Raw genomic sequence first — 20,709 nt, forward strand, 5'->3', positions numbered from 1 at the left:
AATCCTCTGCACATAGGAAGCCGGGTCACATGACTGAGCATTGCATTGCATCACAATTACGTGCATTATAAGTAAAAATGTCAAAATAACATGCCATAATATAAATAAGTTACACTTACATATGTCAGTATACTGTAATATGTATTCAAAATATGCAACAGGAGTCGTCTGGTTTGCCCGCTGGTGACAGAGCCCTTCCTTTATCTGAAAGGTCAGTGCTTCTATCCCAGCTGTGTATCCATCTAAAGCCATTCATCCTCTAAAAACATCATCTCTCACCCACTGCTTCCTGAGTGTCAGCTCCAAGCCAAACACCTTCCAACCCCAGCTGTGTTAATAAACAGTAGATATAGCATTAATCACCACTGCCCTCAAGTGGTCACTGTCAGGTACAACATGCATGCACACACACACACACACACACACACACACGCAGCTGCTGTTCACCTCAACATCTCACACACTCCTCAACTGACACAGCCCTCTATTTTTTTAAATCAATATATGTACAGCCCAACAGTATATTTGTCTATTCAAATGTACTGAGATCAATTGACACACACGCACATAAAAGTATATAAAAGTATTGAAAAGACTGTGAATAAAGCTGTTAAACTGTGAACTCTGAACTTTGTTAAAACCTGACATTCAAGGCAAGGTTGCAGATTGTATTACTTCATGTAAGCACCTATTTACACAATCTACCATCCATACAAACCTGAACAATAGGATCTATTAGTAATGTCCATGTGCTTTAAAGAGAAAAAACACACAGAAGAAGAAAGTGAAGGGAAATGTCTTTACTGGATTTTTATATTTAAATTGGATTATTTTCCATGTTCTTTGACTCTGTCTTTACACATGCTGTCCTAAAGGACACACCATGTTCTGCTTCTTCTTTTTATAATCATCAAAGTTGATAACCTGATGTGTCTTAAACATTTAACATGACCAGCAGGTGGCAGAACAGACTCAGAAACAAGGAGCCTATAGGCCGACTAGCTTACCTTTAAATCTTCTGCCTGACTTTGTATCAACGTGACATCATCTTATTTTCTTTCAGGGCTTCTTGGTACTTTTTAAGTCTTCTTGGTGGATTGAAATATTCTCATTGTGCAGTTACATCATCACTGAAATGAATTGTTGATCTTTGTTGTTAACAGGAACATGGGGATCTGAAGCAGTCTGTCCTGTTTTTATATCTGATGTCTTGATGTGTGGCTCACCTGAACATCTGATAAGAGACTAAAACCATCAGGAGGACGCTGCCAAACCACCACAGACAGTTTGTCCTGCAACAACAGCAACAAGTGTTTGTCCTCACAAGCGTGTGAACTGCAGGAGAAGCACGCTTGTGATAAGCACTGCAAAACATGCCCCATGATCTGCATGAGCCTCTTACTTCTGTGGCTGGGCCAGTGGTTTGCACTTTTGTCCACTAGGTGGAGCCACATGCTCAGAAAGTCTCAGCTCTTGCCTCCTTTCCCATCCACAAAGCATGCTTCAAAAACATATGTATGTGTATAAATATATATGAACAGTAGTTTATAACACAACATGTGTGGGTGTGTGATGACACAGTTTTCAGTCTGGTTAGTAACAAGTCAGTCATTAATAAGTTCAATTAGTCCAAACCCTCATCTCTCCTGTTCTCCAGCCTTCCTCACCACCACCAGGTCTAGACACACACAAACGCCAAACTGGCATCATCAGCTCTTCATAAGAATTCTTTTCTTTCTTTTTATATCTTTTCTTTTCTATTAGCAGTGATCAGTCTCATCTGAAGCTCCTCCTTCATGGTGTGGTTCCAAACCACAGCACTCAGCAGTCTTATCTGAGGGCAGCAGGGGCTGATGGGAGTTTTGAGCAGCTTGTCCTCGTTTGGCCTCAGCTGCATCAAAGCGTCACTTCTCTGTGAGTTCACCAGAGGAAACATGCTTCTCCTGCCGGCTGCTGCTCTCTGCTGTCTGTGTTCAGGTGAGTGTTTCCAGCCAATCAGGCGCCGACGAGCCGCACCTGTAACAATCACTGACCTCCACCTGTCTCTGCAGCGCTGGTTTCCATGGCAGCAGATCTGATTCAGGACGATGCCTCGCTGACCAGGAGAGTCGGTGGAAATGTGTCCTTCAGCTGTGGAGGGATTCAACAGTGCGGTAGCTATGTGTACTGGTACCAGAAGAAAGACAAGGACACATTCAGAGTGATTCTTGATATTGATGAGAGAAATGGTAACATCGATAAAAGTTACAGCAGTCATCCTCAGAAAGATGATTTCTCAGCTGTAAAAACACAGAAGGGCTGGGAGCTGGAGCTCAAGACAATTAAAGAGGATCATTCAGCCACCTACTACTGCTCCTGTGGGTTCTCACAGTGAGAGATTATGCGAGCAGCCTGAACAAAAACCAGCAGAGAACAGAAAACCACATCAGCTTCATGTTTCACCTCCATCTCAGACTCAAACACACTCAAAGAGCTCTGAAGCATCGAAAGCTGCACAAATCCATGTTTGATCCCAACAAAGGAAGGAATGAGTCCATGTGACCAGAGGGGACGCTGACTGGGAGTCTTCCAGTCGGAGCTTCACATGTTAACAGAGGAAGTTTAGAATCAGCAGGAAAAAGCTGATGATGAGGACGCTTCGATGGTTTTTACAAACATGGAGATTTTCAGTGTCTCTGTTTTACACAGACGTTCCTGCAACATGGAATTCTGACAGAATTCTGCCTCCTGATTGGATCCTTCACTCAGCAGGTTTTTGTATGAGCCTGTTTCACTGTGTGGATCTTTGGTCCTGGAACTAAACTGATAGTAACAGGTAAGAACTAACATTTATTTTTACTGTTGGAAATGTTGAAGCTGTTTAAAGTCACTTTCTTCATGAACTGGTTCTACTGAATCACATTTTTATTATTTTTATACTTTGTATAGAATTTATCACACAGCACACAGACAGAAAAAAATAAATAAAAAAAATTAAATTGAGTTATTGTTTCTGCAGAATTATTTTAGTGTTTCATCATTTCAGTATTTTTTTCATCAGTAATAAATTAATATATAAAATAAAGAAACCTGATGTGGTGCTACAATAAGAGGAAATCATTTGTACATATAAAAGATAAAAGATGACACATTTAAGATAAACATTAATATGTTTTACGAGTTAACACAGGTTCCATATTCATCAAAATTATATATATTTATTTATTTAATGTTATTTATATTTCATGCTGTATTTATTTCATCCCTAATATGCAAATCGCTTCTTAAAATACAAATCATGAACGTACACAGTCCTTCTCTGGTTAACTATAAACCTCATCACTACATCCAGTGGTAAAACAGACGTGAGCCCTTTTGTTGCTGCTGTCAGCTTCAAGGAGACATAAATACAGCATGAACTGAATCAATATGAATTAAAATGGAGGAAACCTTTATTTGACCCACAATGCAGACATTAAATAAATAAATGTAATATTATATAAATACATGAGGCAATAAATGAATGAATATCATGTCACCATATGAATGATCTGGCACCGACTGGCCTTTTGTTATGATGACTATTATAGTAAAATATTGAGACATAACTTCAAATATGCGGCATGGTGATTTAAATCATTCATACATAAATCTGACAAATTAAAACAATTTACAGATTTTTAAGTGATTAAATAATATGTATTATATGTGACAGATTCATTATAAAGCAGTTTTGTTATTTGTTACATGTGTAAACTTTATATATAACTTCATATTATAACAGTGGATTTAATAACCAGTTGTAGGTCAGCTACAGTTTATAGTTAAACGTCAGAAGCTCTGTCATAAATTGAAGTTTTATTTGCTTTTAGCTTCCTTTAAGTTCAGAATTTTTTATGTGCTTGTTCTTATGTGACAGAACATTTTAGACATCAGATGCGTCATGTGACATGTCCTCCAACATTCCAAGAGGTGCATGTTAGGTTCATTGTCTCCAATTGACAAATAGACTCCAGTAGTACAGGACAAGTTCAGGACTAATTTAAATGATTTAAATTCCCTATCCCCCTCACAGCATGACGGAGCTGCTGCACTGACAGACTGATGATTGTGTGTCTGTGTTGTGTAGCCTCAGAGCAGCAGGTGGTGAAGCCTGTGGTGAGCGTGTACCCAGCAGCACCCACAGGCCGTCCTGAGGGGAGCAGCTCCCTGCTGTGTCTGGCCTCAGACATGTTTCCTCCTCTGGTCCGCTTCTCCTGGAAAAGACAGAAGGAGAACGGCTCGCTGGAGGAGCTGCATCCTGCTGAGGGAGAGCAGCTGGAGCTCAGAGAGACGGGACACAGCGCCACCATCTTGTTTGTCCAGCAGCAGGAGAGCAGCAGCTATAAGTACAGCTGCTATGTCAAACATGAGGGGGGCACAGTGAAGGCCCAAACAGAGCAAGGTAATGAACATGTTCATGAGATGTTGCGCAGAGAGCAGAGGACCTTTGTAAATATGTGACTCTTCTGTTTCAGAGCTTCCAGCTGCAGCTTCCTGTCCTCCAGAGAGAGAACCTGCAGACCTGCCAGCTGTGCAGCTCACTGACTGTAAGATCCATTCAGGATGAAGATGTTCACATCCTACCACAGTCAGAGAATGACCTGTCTGTCTGTCTGTCTGTGTGTCAGGGTCCTTCCAGTCTCAGTGCAGGGTGAAGCTGCTCCTGCTGCTCTACACTGTGCTGATAGTGAAGAGTCTGCTGTACTGCTGTGGTCTCTCTCTGCTGATGATCGGCTGACTGCTCGTCCTCCATCACATCATCCATCACTGTCCTCAGAGTCCATCAGTGATCACATGATGCTCTTTTTTTCTCTTTGTACTAAAACTTTGAGTCAGTATAAAACTGAATCTGACTTCCTGTCTGCTTTGATATTTCTGCATTTATAGCTTTACTTTTTATCACAAAGTGTCTTCACATTATTTCACTGTCGTTTCACAGTAAAGCTGATCCATCATGTTGCTGCCTGGCAGTCATGTGACCATGGTTGTTAAGCAGCAGGTGCAGAGCAGGATGTGATAAAAATCAAAGGATGAAACCACACGGCTGTTGTGTGTGTTCAGCGTGGTGTATGTGTGTGTTAATCCTCTTCTATAAATCTGCACGCAGACGACTGCTGTTTTCTACACAGTGACATAAAATGAGAAAATGTTTGAATGTTTTATCTGCACACATGTGCTCTCTGTGATTTGATGATGAATAGATGGATTCAATGTGAGTAGATGAGGAAATTAACCTGCAGCTGTCTTCAGACTCTCTGCAGCTTTCTGATATTAATAAACTCTTTCAGATCTAATGTTTTGTATCCAAACATATTTTCTGTGATTAATTAATTGTTGAGTGCAGAGTGATCTGTTTAAAGAGCATGCAGTGAGCAGGAAATGAGGCAGGTTGAGGACTTCCTGGTATGATTCTGTAACCGTCACAGTGAAACCCACAGAAACCCACAGAGCCGTCTGATTGGCTGCTTTCTGTCCTAATAACCACTGAGATCACACTGATATCTGCAGCTGTTCCTCCATCTCTCTCTACACTAATAATCCTCTTGTTAATAAACAGTAGATGTAGCATTAAGCATCACTGCCCTCAAGTGGTCACTGTCAGGTACAACATGTTGTCTGTGAAGGTGAGAGTATGAACCAGAGGTACAATGTAAATGCCTGCCTGTCAAGGACACGTCACCATCAAAGCAGGAATGAGGATCAAGCTGAGAACCTTACAGTTAGTGGACTACCACTCTTCCACCTGAGCCACAGCTGCCTGAACAGTGATGTCATCACAAGGCCAACAAGCAGTAACACAGTCAGTAAACAGTGATGTCACAACCCAACCAAGCAGCTCTCTTTAACACAGCAACTGACCTGTGATGTCATACCAACACCAACAGCTCTCTTTAACAGACCAAGAGAAGAGTGATGTCACAAGCAGACCTAACAGGCCTGTTTAAGACAAGTGGAGAATGATGTCATAATCAGAGCAACACATGAAGTAAAGACATGTATGAATGACTGTGGTCAAAGAAAGAAATGATTGAAGTCAATAGAAAATGAGAGTAAATGTTGCTGCTGTCCTTCACTCTGACTGGAGACAGGAGCTGTATAATCATCATTGTAACAATAAGAAGAAAGCAGCACAGAGTCACATGATCATGTTGTACAGTAAATGAGTGGAAACAAAAAGCAGGAGAGGAGGAAACACAACTTTTAGCTCAAGTGCTGCCACCTAGTGTCAATATGTGGTATTAATTCTACTACATATTCCACCTTTAACTCACTGCCATATATACTGTGCCATGTGTGAAGTGATAATAAAAATGTGAATGTGAATGTGTTGTATATTAACAACAACACCTGTGCACTTTTAACCCACACTTTTGTACAATCGCCAACCCTGCCCACAGCTCCTGTTGATGACCTCGTAAGCACTTTCACTTGCAACCTTGGAGACATGCCACACTGGTTAAAACTCAAAACACAATCTGCACACAGACAGAAGACAGAAGGCGAAAAACTATGCTCCAATCCTAAAACCATCCTATTTCTCAGAGATTATCCATAGGAAGAGCGACAATGCTCACACATTGTCAGCATCAGCATCAGTCCCACCTGAACTGCTGTCTTAAAAATAACACAATGAATTTGCATCATTTCTCACACTTAGAGTGTTAAAAGTAAGACAAACACTTTGCAGCTCTAGCTCCAGCAAAACCACAATGTCACTTGTGCTTCTCACCACCGCCAGTTGACCTGGCACATTTAACCTCCTACAGCACTGACAGAAACTACTAAACGACTAAAAACTAAAACATGCTCCCTGCAAAATCTAACATAAATAATTTTCACTGCATAGCTTCACGTGTGCAGATAGTAAACAATTCTCCTCAGTCAGGGCACTTTCCCCAAGCCCTGACAACTGCATTCATTACAACTCTTCAAAAACAATCAAACCTGGACATGGACAAGGTTAGACATCAAATGACGAACCTTACTTTTCTTATTTATTTTTTCATAATCAACAACAACAACAATTATTTTTCACAACAACAAAGTCTACTTAACACAGCTATGACAACTGCCTGTTTATTCAATACAGTGTCAATGAAAGCACAAGCCGACTCCACGACAATGTTTACATACTTCAGTTATGTTGTTATGACTGACAGCTCACAGAACACATGTGTCATCACTACACCCCCACAAGCACAATAAGCACAGTCAAACCAAAACAACATATTTGTGGATCCACTACTCACCCAGCTGATGGAAAGCTCATCCTCTGGACTGACCACCGGTGCCTCTACTTGCCGTTTTCTCCATACACCAACAACGTGATTCTCTGGAATCCAGCACGAACACACAAACGCTCTGCTTCGTATCACACCGTAAATCCACTCCTTAGCAGTCTTCAGCGGTTGTTTGTGGACCCGGCGGATCCAGTTAGCCGTATAGCCGCTAATGCTAGCTCCCAGTAGCCTGCAAAGCTCCAACATCCGAGATTGCTTCTACCGCTAGCGTCAGCGCAAAATGTCCCTCGTAGAGAACAATATATTTCCCACAGTCGACTGTATCCTGCGAGGCTCCAGGTACATTCACAGAGCGTATTATTGTCCATTAGCTTCGAAGCAACTAGCATGCGTGTACAGCAGCGACAAGGCGTGGTGACAACAACAGTCACATGTTCTACGGGTAGTCATTCAGACCATACGAGCCTCCGAGCGCTGAACTGCATCATTCTGGCTTCTGAACACTCGCTTACTAAGGCCTTGTCCACACGACTCGGCCGTTTGGAAACCCGAATACGCTCATTTTAAAACCGGCTCCCATACATGATATATCTGTGTGGTAACTGTGGAAATTGGAAGAATTGTATAGTTGCCTGCCTGTCCACTAGGTGGCGTTTGGTAGAGTTGTTACCAGTTGGGTGTAAACAAAACAGAATTCTACTGCAGCTGGCACCCACAATGTTGCATTACTGCCATCTTCTGGATTCAAAGAGACAAACACTTTAAAAAAATAGACATAAAACCCTCAACCTATCACAAACCTCCGAAACCTGGGGGGCCAGGACACCCCCCTCTTCTGCTCCAGCCCTTCTGGACTTCGGATCTTCTGCCTTCGCTCTTCCCCCTCCAGGAATCGAACCTGGCTCTTTAAGGGCACAAATCACTCACTTTACCACCTGAGCCACTCGCCCAGGCGTCTCAGTCAGCCTTTCACTCTTCACAGTCCCACAGCACTGCAAAACATGCCCCATGATCTGCATGAGCCTCTGACTTCTGTGGCTGGGCCAGTGGTTTGCACTTTTGTCCACTAGGTGGAGCCACATGCTCAGACAGGCTCAGCTCTTGCCTCATTTTCCATCCACAAAGCATGCTTCAAAAACATATGTATGTGTATAAATATATATGAATAGTAGTTTATAACACAACATGTGTGGGTGTGTGATGACACAGTTTTCAGTCTGGTTAGTAACAAGTTAGTCATTAATAAGTTCAATTAGTCCAAACCCTCATCTCTCCTGTTCTCCAGCCTTCCTTACAACCACCAGGTCTAGACACACACAAACGCCAAACTGTGGTAATACCAGATATCATGGCATCATCAGCTCTTCATAAGAACTCTTTCTGTCTTTTTATATCTTTTCTTTTCTATTAGCAGTGATCAGTCTCATCTGAAGCTCCTCCTTCACGGTGTGGTTACAAACCACAGCACCCAGCAGTCTTATCTGAGGGCAGCAGGGGCTGATGGGAGTTTTGAGCAGCTCGTCCTCGTTTGGCCTCAGCTGCATCAGAGCGTCACTTCTCTGTGAGTTCACCAGAGGAAACATGCTTCTCCTGCCGGCTGCTGCTCTCTGCTGTCTGTGTTCAGGTGAGTGTTTCCAGCCAATCAGGCGCCGACGAGCCTCACCTGTAACAATCACTGACCTCCACCTGTCTCTGCAGCGCTGGTTTCCATGGCAGCAGATCTGATTCAGGACGATGCCTCGCTGACCAGGAGAGTTGGTGGAAATGTGTCCTTCAGCTGTGGAGGGTGCAGTAGCTATGTGTGGTGGTACCAGAAGAAAGACAAGGACACATTAAGACTGATTCTTGATATTAATATGAATAGTGGTGACATCGATAAAAGTTACAATCATCCTCAAAGAAATGATTTCTCAGCTGTAGAAACACAGAAGGGCTGGGAGCTGGAGCTCAAGACAGTTAAAGAGGATCATTCAGCCACCTACTACTGCTCCTGTTGGTTGAGTGGAAGTTCCCACAGTGAGAGATTATGCGAGCAGCCTGAACAAAAACCAGCAGAGAACAGAAAACCACATCAGCTTCATGTTTCACCTCCATCTCAGACTCAAACACACTCAAAGAGCTCTGAAGCATCGAAAGCTGCACAAATCCATGTTTGATCCCAACAAAGGAAGGAATGAGTCCATGTGACCAGAGGGGACGCTGACTGGGAGTCTTCCAGTCGGAGCTTCACATGTTAACAGAGGAAGTTTAGAATCAGCAGGAAAAAGCTGATGATGAGGACGCTTCGATGGTTTTTACAAACATGGAGATTTTCAGTGTCTCTGTTTTACACAGACGTTCCTGCAACATGGAATTCTGACAGAATTCTGCCTCCTGATTGGATCCTTCACTCAGCAGGTTTTTGTATGAGCCTGTTTCACTGTGTGTGATCATCTTTGGTCCTGGAACTAAACTGATAGTAACAGGTAAGAACTAACATTTATTTTTACTGTTGGAAATGTTGAAGCTGTTTAAAGTCACTTTCTTCATGAACTGTTTCTACTGAATCACATTTTTATTATTTTTATACTTTGTATAGAATTTATCACACAGCACACAGACAGAAAAAATTAAATAAAAAAAAATTGAGTTATTGTTTCTGCAGAATTATTTTAGTGTTTCATCATTTCAGTATTTTTTCATCAGTAATAAATTAAAATATAAAATAAAGAAACCTGATGTGGTGCTACAATAAGAGGAAATCAAATGTACATATAAAAGATAAAAGATGACACATTTAAGATAAACATTAATGTGTTTTACGTGTTAACACAGGTATAAAAATAAATATTTTGCTTTTGTAAATAAAGTAAATGATGGTAAAAAGACATCAATATGTAATAATTATAATAACTCATCATAATGTGTATGTTAAATGTGATCTGGAAAATATTTTATCTAGCATGTCCATCAATAATATTTAATGAACAGAAATGTATAATATTTGACATATCCACACATACTGCCCGTGTCTGCTTCAAGTTTATTTATTTAATGTTATTTATATTTCATGCTGTATTTATTTCATCCCTAATATGCAAATCGCTTTTTAAGATACAAATCATCATGAACGTACACAGTCCTTCTCTGGTTAACTATAAACCTCATCACTACATCCAGTGGTAAAACAGACGTGAGCCCTTTTGTTGCTGCTGTCAGCTTCAAGGAGACATAAATACAGCATGAACTGAATCAATATGAATTAAAATGGAGGAAACCTTTATTTGACCCACAATGCAGACATTAAATAAATAAATGTAATATTATATAAATACATGAGGCAATAAATGAATGAATAACATGCCACCGTATGAACGATCTGGCACCGACTGGCCTTTTGTTATGATGACTATTATAGTAAAATATTGAGACATAACTTCAAATATGCAGTATGGTGATTTAAATCATGTTTCATACATAAATCTGACAAATTAAAACAATTTACAGATTTTTAAGTGATTAAATAATATGTATTATATGTGACAGATTCATTATAAAGCAGTTTTGTTATTTGTTACATGTGTGTAAACTTTATATATAACTTCATATTATAACAGTGGATTTGTCATAATAACCAGTTGTAGGTCAGCTACAGTTTATAGTTAAATGTCAGAAGCTCTGTCGTAAATTGAAGTTTTATTTGCTTTTAGCTTCCTTTAAGTTCAGAATTTTTTATGTGCTTGTTCTTATGTGACAGAACATTTTAGACATCAGATGCGTCATGTGACATGTCCTCCAACATTCCAAGAGGTGCATGTTAGGTTCATTGTCTCCAATTGACAAATAGACTCCAGTAGTACAGGACAAGTTCAGGACTAATTTAAATGATTTAAATTCCCTATCCCCCTTACAGCATGATGGAGCTGCTGCACTGACAGACTGATGATTGTGTGTCTGTGTTGTGTAGCCTCAGAGCAGCAGGTTGCGACGCCCGTGGTGAGCGTGTACCCAGCAGCACCCACAGGCCGTCCTGAAGGGAGCAGCTCCCTGCTGTGTCTGGCCTCAGACATGTTTCCTCCTCTGGTCCGCTTCTCCTGGAAAAGACAGAAGGAGAACGGCTCGCTGGAGGAGCTGCATCCTGCTGAGGGAGAGCAGCTGGAGCTCAGAGAGACGGGACACAGCGCCGCCATCTTGTTTGTCCAGCAGCAGGAGAGCAGCAGCTATAAGTACAGCTGCTATGTCAAACATGAGGGGGGCACAGTGAAGGCCCAAACAGAGCAAGGTAATGAACATGTTCATGAGATGTTGAGCAGAGAGCAGAGGACCTTTGTAAATATGTGACTCTTCTGTTTCAGAGCTTCCAGCTGCAGCTTCCTGTCCTCCAGAGAGAGAACCTGCAGACCTGCCAGCTGTGCAGCTCACTGACTGTAAGACCCATTCAGGATGAAGATGTTCACATCCTACCACAGTCAGAGAATGACCTGTCTGTCTGTGTGTCTGTGTGTCAGGGTCCTTCCAGTCTCAGTGCAGGGTGAAGCTGCTCCTGCTGCTCTACACTGTGCTGATAGTGAAGAGTCTGCTGTACTGCTGTGGACTCTCTCTGCTGATGATCGGCTGACTGCTCGTCCTCCATCACATCATCCATCACTGTCCTCAGAGTCCATCAGTGATCACATGATGCTCTTTTTTTCTCTTTGTACTAAAACTTTGAGTCAGTATAAAACTGAATCTGACTTCCTGTCTGCTTCGATCTTTCTGCATTTATAGCTTAACTTTTTATCACAAAGTGTCTTCACATTATTTCACTGTCGTTTCACAGTAAAGCTGATCCATCATGTTGCAGCCTGGAAGTCATGTGACCATGGTTGTCAAGCAGCAGGTGCAGAACAGGATGTGATCAAAATCAAAGGATGAAACCACACGGCTGTTGTGTGTGTTCAGCGTGGTGTATGTGTGTGTTAATCCTCTTCTATAAATCTGCATTCCGACGACTACTGTTTTCTTCACAGTGACATAAAATGAGAAAATGTTTGAATGTTTTATCTGCACACGTGCTCTCTGTGAGCTGTCTTCAGACTCTCTGCAGCTCTGTCACTTTCTGATATTAATAAACTCTTTCAGATCTGATGTTTTGTATCCAAACACATTTTCTGTGATTAATTAATTGTTGAAAACACTGAGTGCAGACTGATCAGTTTAAAGAGCATGCAGTGAGCAGGAAATGAGGCAGGTTGAGGACTTCCTGGAATTATTCTGTAACCGTCACAGTGAAACCCACAGAAACCCACAGAGCCGTCTGATTGGCTGCTTTCTGTCCTAATAACCACTGAGATCACACTGATATCTGCAGCTGTTCCTCCATCTCTCTCTACACTAATAATCCTCTTGTTAAACAGTAGATGTAGCATTAAGCATCACTGCCCTCAAGTGGTCACTGTCAGGTACAACATGTTGTCTGTGAAGGTGAGAGTATGAACCAGAGGTACAACTGACCTGTGATGTCATAACAAGACCAACAGCTCTCTTTAACAGACCAAGAGAAGAGTGATGTCACAAGCAGACCTAACAGGCCTGTTTAAGACAAGTGGAGAATGATGTCATAATCAGAGCAACACATGAAGTAAAGACATGTTTGAATGACTGTGGTCAAAGAAAGAAATGATTGAAGTCAATAGAAAATGAGAGTAAATGTTGCTGCTGTCCTTCACTCTGACTGGAGACAGGAGCTGTATAATCATCATTGTAACAATAAGAAGAAAGCAGCACACCAGTCACATGATCATGTTGTACAGTAAATGAGTGGAAACAAAAAGCAGGAGAGGAGGAAACACAACTTTTAGCTCAAGTGCTGCCACCTAGTGTCAATATGTGGTATTAATTCTACTACATATTCCACCTTTAACTCACTGCCATATATACTGTGCCATGTGTGAAGTGATGATAAAAATGTGAATGTGAATGTGTTGTATATTAACAACAACACCTGTGCACTTTTAACCCACACTTTTGTACAATCACCAACCCTGCCCACAGCTCCTGTTGATGACCTCGTAAGCACTTTCACTTGCAACCTTGGAGACATGCCACACTGGTTAAAACTCAAAACACAATCTGCACACAGACAGAAGACAGAAGGCGAAAAACTATGCTCCAATCCTAAAACCATCCTATTTCTCAGAGATTATCCATAGGAAGAGCGACAATGCTCACACATTGTCAGCACCAGCATCAGTCCCACCTGAACTGCTGTCTTAAAAATAACACAATGAATTTGCATCATTTCTCACACTTAGAGTGTTAAAAGTAAGACAAACACTTTGCAGCTCTAGCTCCAGCAAAACCACAATGTCACTTGTGCTTCTCACCACCGCCAGTTGACCTGGCACATTTAACCTCCTCCAGCACTGACAGAAACTACTAAACGACTAAAAACTAAAACATGCTCCCTGCAAAATCTAACATAAACAATTTTCACTGCATAGCTTCACGTGTGCAGATAGTAAACAATTCTCCTCAGTCAGGGCACTTTCCCCAAGCCCTGACAACTGCATTCATTACAACTCTTCAAAAACAATCAAACCTGGACATGGACAAGGTTAGACATCAAATGACGAACCTTACTTTTCATATTTATTTTTTCATAATCAACAACAACAACAATTATTTTTCACAACAACAAAGTCTACTTAACACAGCTATGACAACTGCCTGTTTATTCAATACAGTGTCAATGAAAGCACAAGCCGATTCCACGACAATGTTTACATACTTCAGTCATGTTGTTATGACTGACTGTAGTGTCATCACTACACCCCCACAAGCACAATAAGCACAGTCAAACCAAAACAACACATTTGTGGATCCACTACTCACCCAGCTGATGGAAAGCTCATCCTCTGGACTGACCACCGGTGCCTCTCCTTGCCGTTTTCTCCATACACCAACAGCGTGATTCTCTGGAATCCAGCACGAACACACAAACGCTCTGCTTCGTATCACACCGTAAATCCACTTCTTAGCAGTCTTCAGCGGTTGTTTGTGGACCCGGCAGATCCAGTTAGCACTATAGCCGCTAATGCTAGCTCCCGGTAGCCTGCAAAGCTCCAACATCCGAGATTGCTTCTACCGCTAGCGTCAGCGCAAAATGTCCCTCGTAGAGAACAATATATTTCCCACAGTCGACTGTATCCTGCGAGGCTCCAGGTACATTCACAGAGCGTATTATTGTCCATTAGCTTCGGAGCGTCTAGCATGCGTGTACAGCAGCGACAAGGCGTGGTGACAATAACAGTCACGTGTTCTACGGGTAGTCATTCAGACCATACGAGCCTCCGAGCGCTGAACTGCATCATTCTGGCTTCTGAACACTCGCTTACTAAGGCCTTGTCCACACGACTCGGTTGTTTGGAAACCCGAATACGCTCATTTTAAAACCTCCCATACTTGCCTGCCTGTCCACTAGGTGGCGTTTGGTAGAGTTGTTACCAGTTGGGTGTAAACAAAACAGAATTCTACTGCAGCTGGCACCCACAATGTTGCATTACTGCCATCTTCTGGATTCAAAGAGACAAACACTTTAAAAAAATAGGCATAAAACCCTCAACCTATCACAACCCTCCGAAACCTGGGGGGCCAGGACGCCCCCCTCTTCTGCTCCAGCCCTTCTGGACTTCGGATCTTCTGCCTTCGCTCTTCCCCCTCCAGGAATCGAACCTGGCTCTTTAAGGGCACAAATCACTCCCTTTACCACCTGAGCCACTCACCCAGGCATCTCAGTCAGCCTTTCACTCTTCACAGTCCCACAGCACTGCAAAACATGCCCCATGATCTGCATGAGCCTCTGACTTCTGTGGCTGGGCCAGTGGTTTGCACTTTTGTCCACTAGGTGGAGCCACATGCTCAGACAGGCTCAGCTCTTGCCTCATTTTCCATCCACAAAGCATGCTTCAAAAACATATGTATGTGTATAAATATATATGAACAGTAGTTTATAACACAACATGTGTGGGTGTGTGATGACACAGTTTTCAGTCTGTTTAGTAACAAGTTAATCATTAATAAGTTCAATTAGTCCAAACCCTCATCTCTCCTGTTCTCCAGCCTTCCTCACAACCACCAGGTCTAGACACACACAAACGCCAAACTGTGGTAATACCAGATATCATGGCATCATCAACTCTTCATAAGAATTCGTTTCTTTCTTTTTATATCTTTTCTTTTCTATTAGCAGTGATCAGTCTCATCTGAAGCTCCTCCTTCATGGTGTGGTTACAAACCACAGCACCCAGCAGTCTTATCTGAGGGCAGCAGGGGCTGATGGGAGTTTTGAGCAGCTCGTCCTCGTTTGGCCTCAGCTGCATCAGAGCGTCACTTCTCTGTGAGTTCACCAGAGGAAACATGCTTCTCCTGCCGGCTGCTGCTCTCTGCTGTCTGTGTTCAGGTGAGTGTTTCCAGCCAATCAGGAGCCGACGAGCCGCACCTGTAACAATCACTGACCTCCACCTGTCTCTGCAGCGCTGGTTTCCATGGCAGCAGATCTGATTCAGGACGATGCCTCGCTGACCAGGAGAGTTGGTGGAAATGTGTCCTTCAGCTGTGGAGGGCTTCAACAGTGTGGTAGCTATATGTGGTGGTACCAGAAGAAAGACAAGGACACATTCAGAGTGATTCTTGATATTAATATGAATAGTGGTGACATCGATAAAAGTTACAATCATCCTCAAAGAAATGATTTCTCAGCTGTAGAAACACAGAAGGGCTGGGAGCTGGAGCTCAAGACAGTTAAAGAGGATCATTCAGCCACCTACTACTGCTCCTGTGGGTTCCCACAGTGAGAGATTATGCGAGCAGCCTGAACAAAAACCAGCAGAGAACAGAAAACCACATCAGCTTCATGTTTCACCTCCATCTCAGACTCAAACACACTCAAAGAGCTCTGAAGCATCGAAAGCTGCACAAATCCATGTTTGATCCCAACAAAGGAAGGAATGAGTCCATGTGACCAGAGGGGACACTGACTGGGAGTCTTCCAGTCGGAGCTTCACATGTTAACAGAGGAAGTTTAGAATCAGCAGGAAAAAGCTGTTGATGAGGACGCTTCGATGGTTTTTACAAACATGGAGATTTTCAGTGTCTCTGTTTTACACAGACGTTCCTGCAACATGGAATTCTGACAGAATTCTGCCTCCTGATTGGATCCTTCACTCAGCAGGTTTTTGTATGAGCCTGTTTCACTGTGTGGACCTTTGGTCCTGGAACTAAACTGATAGTAACAGGTAAGAACTAACATTTATTTTTACTGTTGGAAATGTTGAAGCTGTTTAAAGTCACTTTCTTCATGAACTGTGTCTACCGAATCACATTTTTATTATTTTTATACTTTGTATAGAATTTATCACACAGCACACAGACAGAAAAAATTAAATAAAAAAAATTGAGTTATTGTTTCTGCAGAATTATTTTAGTGTTTCATCATTTCAGTATTTTTAATCAGTAATAAATTAATATATAAAATAAAGAAACCTGATGTGGTGCTACAATAAGAGGAAATCATTTGTACATATAAAAGATAAAAGATGACACATTTAAGATAAACATTAATATGTTTTACGTGTTAACACAGGTATAAAAATAAATATTTTGCTTTTGTAAATAAAGTAAATGATGGTAAAAAGACATCAATATGTAATAATTATAATAACTCATCATAATGTGTATGTTAAATGTGATCTGGAAAATATTTTATCTAGCATGTCCATCAATAATATTTAATGAACAGAAATGTATAATATTTGACATATCCACACATACTGCCCGTGTCGGCTTCAAGTTTATTTATTTAATGTTATTTATATTTCATGCTGTATTTATTTCATCCCTAATATGCAAATCGCTTCTTAAAATACAAATCATGAACGTACACAGTCCTCTGGTTAACTATAAACCTCATCACTACATCCAGTGGTAAAACAGACGTGAGCCCTTTTGTTGCTGCTGTCAGCTTCAAGGAGACATAAATACAGCATGAACTGAATAAATATGAATTAAAATGGAGGAAACCTTTATTTGACCCACAATGCAGACATTAAATAAATAAATGTAATATTATATAAATACATGAGGCAATAAATGAATGAATATCATGCCACCATATGAACGATCTGGCACCGACTGGCCTTTTGTTATGATGACTATTATAGTAAAATATTGAGACATAACTTCAAATATGCAGTATGGTGATTTAAATCATGTTTCATACATAAATCTGACAAATTAAAACAATTTACAGATTTTTAAGTGATTAAATAATATGTATTATATGTGACAGATTCATTATAAAGCAGTTTTGTTATTTGTTACATGTGTGTAAACTTTATATATAACTTCATATTATAACAGTGGATTTGTCATATTAACCAGTTGTAGGTCAGCTACAGTTATAAATAAAGTTTTATTTGCTTTTAGCTTCCTTTAAGTTCAGAATTTTTTATGTGCTTGTTCTTATGTGACAGAACATTTTAGACATCAGATGCGTCATGTAACATGTCCTCCAACATTCCAAGAGGTGCATGTTAGGTTCATTGTCTCCAATTGACAAATAGACTCCAGTAGTACAGGACAAGTTCAGGACTAATTTAAATGATTTAAATTCCCTATCCCCCTCACAGCATGATGGAGCGGCTGCACTGACAGACTGATGATTGTGTGTCTGTGTTGTGTAGCCTCAGAGCAGCAGGTGGTGACGCCTGTGGTGAGCGTGTACCCAGCAGCACCCACAGGCCGTCCTGAGGGGAGCAGCTCCCTGCTGTGTCTGGCCTCAGACATGTTTCCTCCTCTGGTCCGCTTCTCCTGGAAAAGACAGAAGGAGAACGACTCGCTGGAGGAGCTGCATCCTGCTGAGGGAGAGCAGCTGGAGCTCAGAGAGACGGGACACAGCACCGCCATCTTGTTTGTCCAGCAGCAGGAGAGCAGCAGTTATAAGTACAGCTGCTATGTCAAACATGAGGGGGGCACAGTGAAGGCCCAAACAGAGCAAGGTAATGAACATGTTCATGAGATGTTGAGCAGAGAGCAGAGGACCTTTGTAAATATGTGACTCTTCTGTTTCAGAGCTTCCAGCTGCAGCTTCCTGTCCTCCAGAGAGAGAACCTGCAGACCTGGCAGCTGTGCAGCTCACTGACTGTAAGACCCATTCAGGATGAAGATGTTCATTCCAACACAGTCAGAGAATGACCTGTCTGTCTGTGTGTCTGTCTGTGTGTCAGTGTCCTTCCAGTCTCAGTGCAGGGTGAAGCTGCTCCTGCTGATCTACACTGTGCTGATAGTGAAGAGTCTGCTGTACTGCTGTGGACTCTCTCTGCTGATGATCGGCTGACTGCTCGTCCTCCATCACATCATCCATCACTGTCCTCAGAGTCCATCAGTGATCACATGAGGCTCTTTTTTTCTCTTTGTACTAAAACTTTGAGTCAGTATAAAACTGAATCTGACTTCCTGTCTGCTTGGATCTTTCTGCATTTATAGCTTTACTTTTTATCACAAAGTGTCTTCACATTATTTCACTGTCGTTTCACAGTAAAGCCGATCCATCATGTTGCAGCCTGGCAGTCATGTGACCATGGTTGTTAAGCAGCAGGTGCAGAACAGGATGTGATAAAAATCAAAGGATGAAACCACACGGCTGTTGTGTGTGTTCAGCGTGGTGTATGTGTGTGTTAATCCTCTTTTATAAATCTGCATTCCGACGAATGCTGTTTTCTTCACAGTGACATAAAATGAGAAAATGTTTGAATGTTTTATCTGCACACGTGCTCTCTGTGAGCTGTCTTCAGACTCTCTGCAGCTCTGTCACTTTCTGATATTAATAAACTCTTTCAGATCTGATGTTTTGTATCCAAACACATTTTCTGTGATTAATTAATTGTTGAAAACACTGAGTGCAGACTGATCAGTTTAAAGAGCATGCAGTGAGCAGGAAATGAGGCAGGTTGAGGACTTCCTGGAATGATTCTGTAACCGTCACAGTGAAACCCACAGAAACCCACGGAGCCATCTGATTGGCTGCTTTCTGTCCTAATAACCACTGCGATCACACTGATATCTGCAGCTGTTCCTCCATCTCTCTCTACACTAATAATCCTCTTGTTCATAAACAGTAGATGTAGCATTAAGCATCAGTGCCCTCAAGTGGTCACTGTCAGGTACAACATGTTGTCTGTGAAGGTGAGAGTATGAACCAGAGGTACAACTGACCTGTGATGTCATAACAAGACCAACAGCTCTCTTTAACAGACCAAGAGAAGAGTGATGTCACAAGCAGACCTAACAGGCCTGTTTAAGACAAGTGGAGAATGATGTCATAATCAGAGCAACACATGAAGTAAAGACATGTATGAATGACTGTGGTCAAAGAAAGAAATGTCAATAGTCAATAGAAAATGAGAGTAAATGTTGCTGCTGTCCTTCACTCTGACTGGAGACAGGAGCTGTATAATCATCATTGTAACAATAAGAAGAAAGCAGCACACCACTCACATGATCATGTTGTACAGTAAATGAGTGAAAAAAAAGCAGGAGAGGAGGAAACACAACTTTTAGCTCAAGTGCTGCCACCTAGTGTCAATATGTGGTATTAATTCTACTACATATTGCACCTTTAACTCACTGCCATATATACTGTGCCATGTGTGAAGTGATAATAAAAATGTGAATGTGAATGTGTTGTATATTAACAACAACACCTGTGCACTTTTAACCCACACTTTTGTACAATCACCAACCCTGCCCACAGCTCCTGTTGATGACCTCGTAAGCACTTTCACTTGCAACCTTGGAGACATGCCACACTGGTTAAAACTCAAAACACAATCTGCACACAGACAGAAGACAGAAGGCGAAAAACTATGCTCCAATCCTAAAACCATCCTATTTCTCAGAGATTATCCATAGGAAGAGCGACAATGCTCACACATTGTCAGCACCAGCATCAGTCCCACCTGAACTGCTGTCTTAAAAATAACACAATGAATTTGCATCATTTCTCACACTTAGAGTGTTAAAAGTAAGGCAAACACTTTGCAGCTCTAGCTCCAGCAAAACCACAATGTCACTTGTGCTTCTCACCACCGCCAGTTGACCTGGCACATTTAACCTCCTACAGCACTGACAGAAACTACGACGACTAAAAACTAAAACATGCTCCCTGCAAAATCTAACATAAACAATTTTCACTGCATAGCTTCACGTGTGCAGATAGTAAACAATTCTCCTCAGTCAGGGCACTTTCCCCAAGCCCTGACAACTGCAGTCATTACAACTCTTCAAAAACAATCAAACCTGGACATGGACAAGGTTAGACATCAAATGACGAACCTTACTTTTCTTATTTATTTTTTCATAATCAACAACAACAACATCAATTATTTTTCACAACAACAAAGTCTACTTAACACAGCTATGACAACTGCCT

General features: G+C 41.6%; 3 protein-coding genes across 3 annotated transcripts; all 3 read left to right on the forward strand.

The window, feature by feature from the left end:
• Window positions 1-1,934: 1,934 nt before the first annotated feature.
• Window positions 1,935-4,874, forward strand: LOC114444868 (immunoglobulin lambda-1 light chain-like). The gene is made up of 7 exons (XM_028419741.1): window positions 1,935-1,977; window positions 2,052-2,357; window positions 2,622-2,644; window positions 2,788-2,815; window positions 4,109-4,423; window positions 4,497-4,568; window positions 4,650-4,874. The coding sequence occupies exons 1-7, from the start codon at window positions 1,935-1,937 to the stop codon at window positions 4,757-4,759; spliced, it is 897 nt and encodes a 298-aa protein (XP_028275542.1). The 3' UTR covers window positions 4,760-4,874.
• Window positions 4,875-8,843: 3,969 nt separating this feature from the next.
• On the forward strand, window positions 8,844-11,994 carry LOC114432364 (immunoglobulin lambda-1 light chain-like). Its single transcript, XM_028400354.1, has 6 exons — window positions 8,844-8,886; window positions 8,961-9,272; window positions 9,692-9,727; window positions 11,215-11,523; window positions 11,597-11,668; window positions 11,750-11,994. Exons 1-6 carry the CDS (start codon window positions 8,844-8,846, stop codon window positions 11,857-11,859), a joined length of 882 nt encoding a protein of 293 aa, XP_028256155.1. The 3' UTR covers window positions 11,860-11,994.
• A 3,644-nt stretch (window positions 11,995-15,638) lies between these two features.
• On the forward strand, window positions 15,639-18,815 carry LOC114432363 (immunoglobulin lambda-1 light chain-like). Its single transcript, XM_028400353.1, has 6 exons — window positions 15,639-15,681; window positions 15,756-16,058; window positions 16,466-16,516; window positions 17,969-18,277; window positions 18,351-18,422; window positions 18,506-18,815. The coding sequence occupies exons 1-6, from the start codon at window positions 15,639-15,641 to the stop codon at window positions 18,613-18,615; spliced, it is 888 nt and encodes a 295-aa protein (XP_028256154.1). The 3' UTR covers window positions 18,616-18,815.
• Window positions 18,816-20,709: the final 1,894 nt, after the last annotated feature.

This window comes from Parambassis ranga, chromosome 2 (genome assembly GCF_900634625.1).
Source record: "Parambassis ranga chromosome 2, fParRan2.1, whole genome shotgun sequence".
Lineage (NCBI taxonomy): Eukaryota > Metazoa > Chordata > Actinopteri > Ambassidae > Parambassis > Parambassis ranga.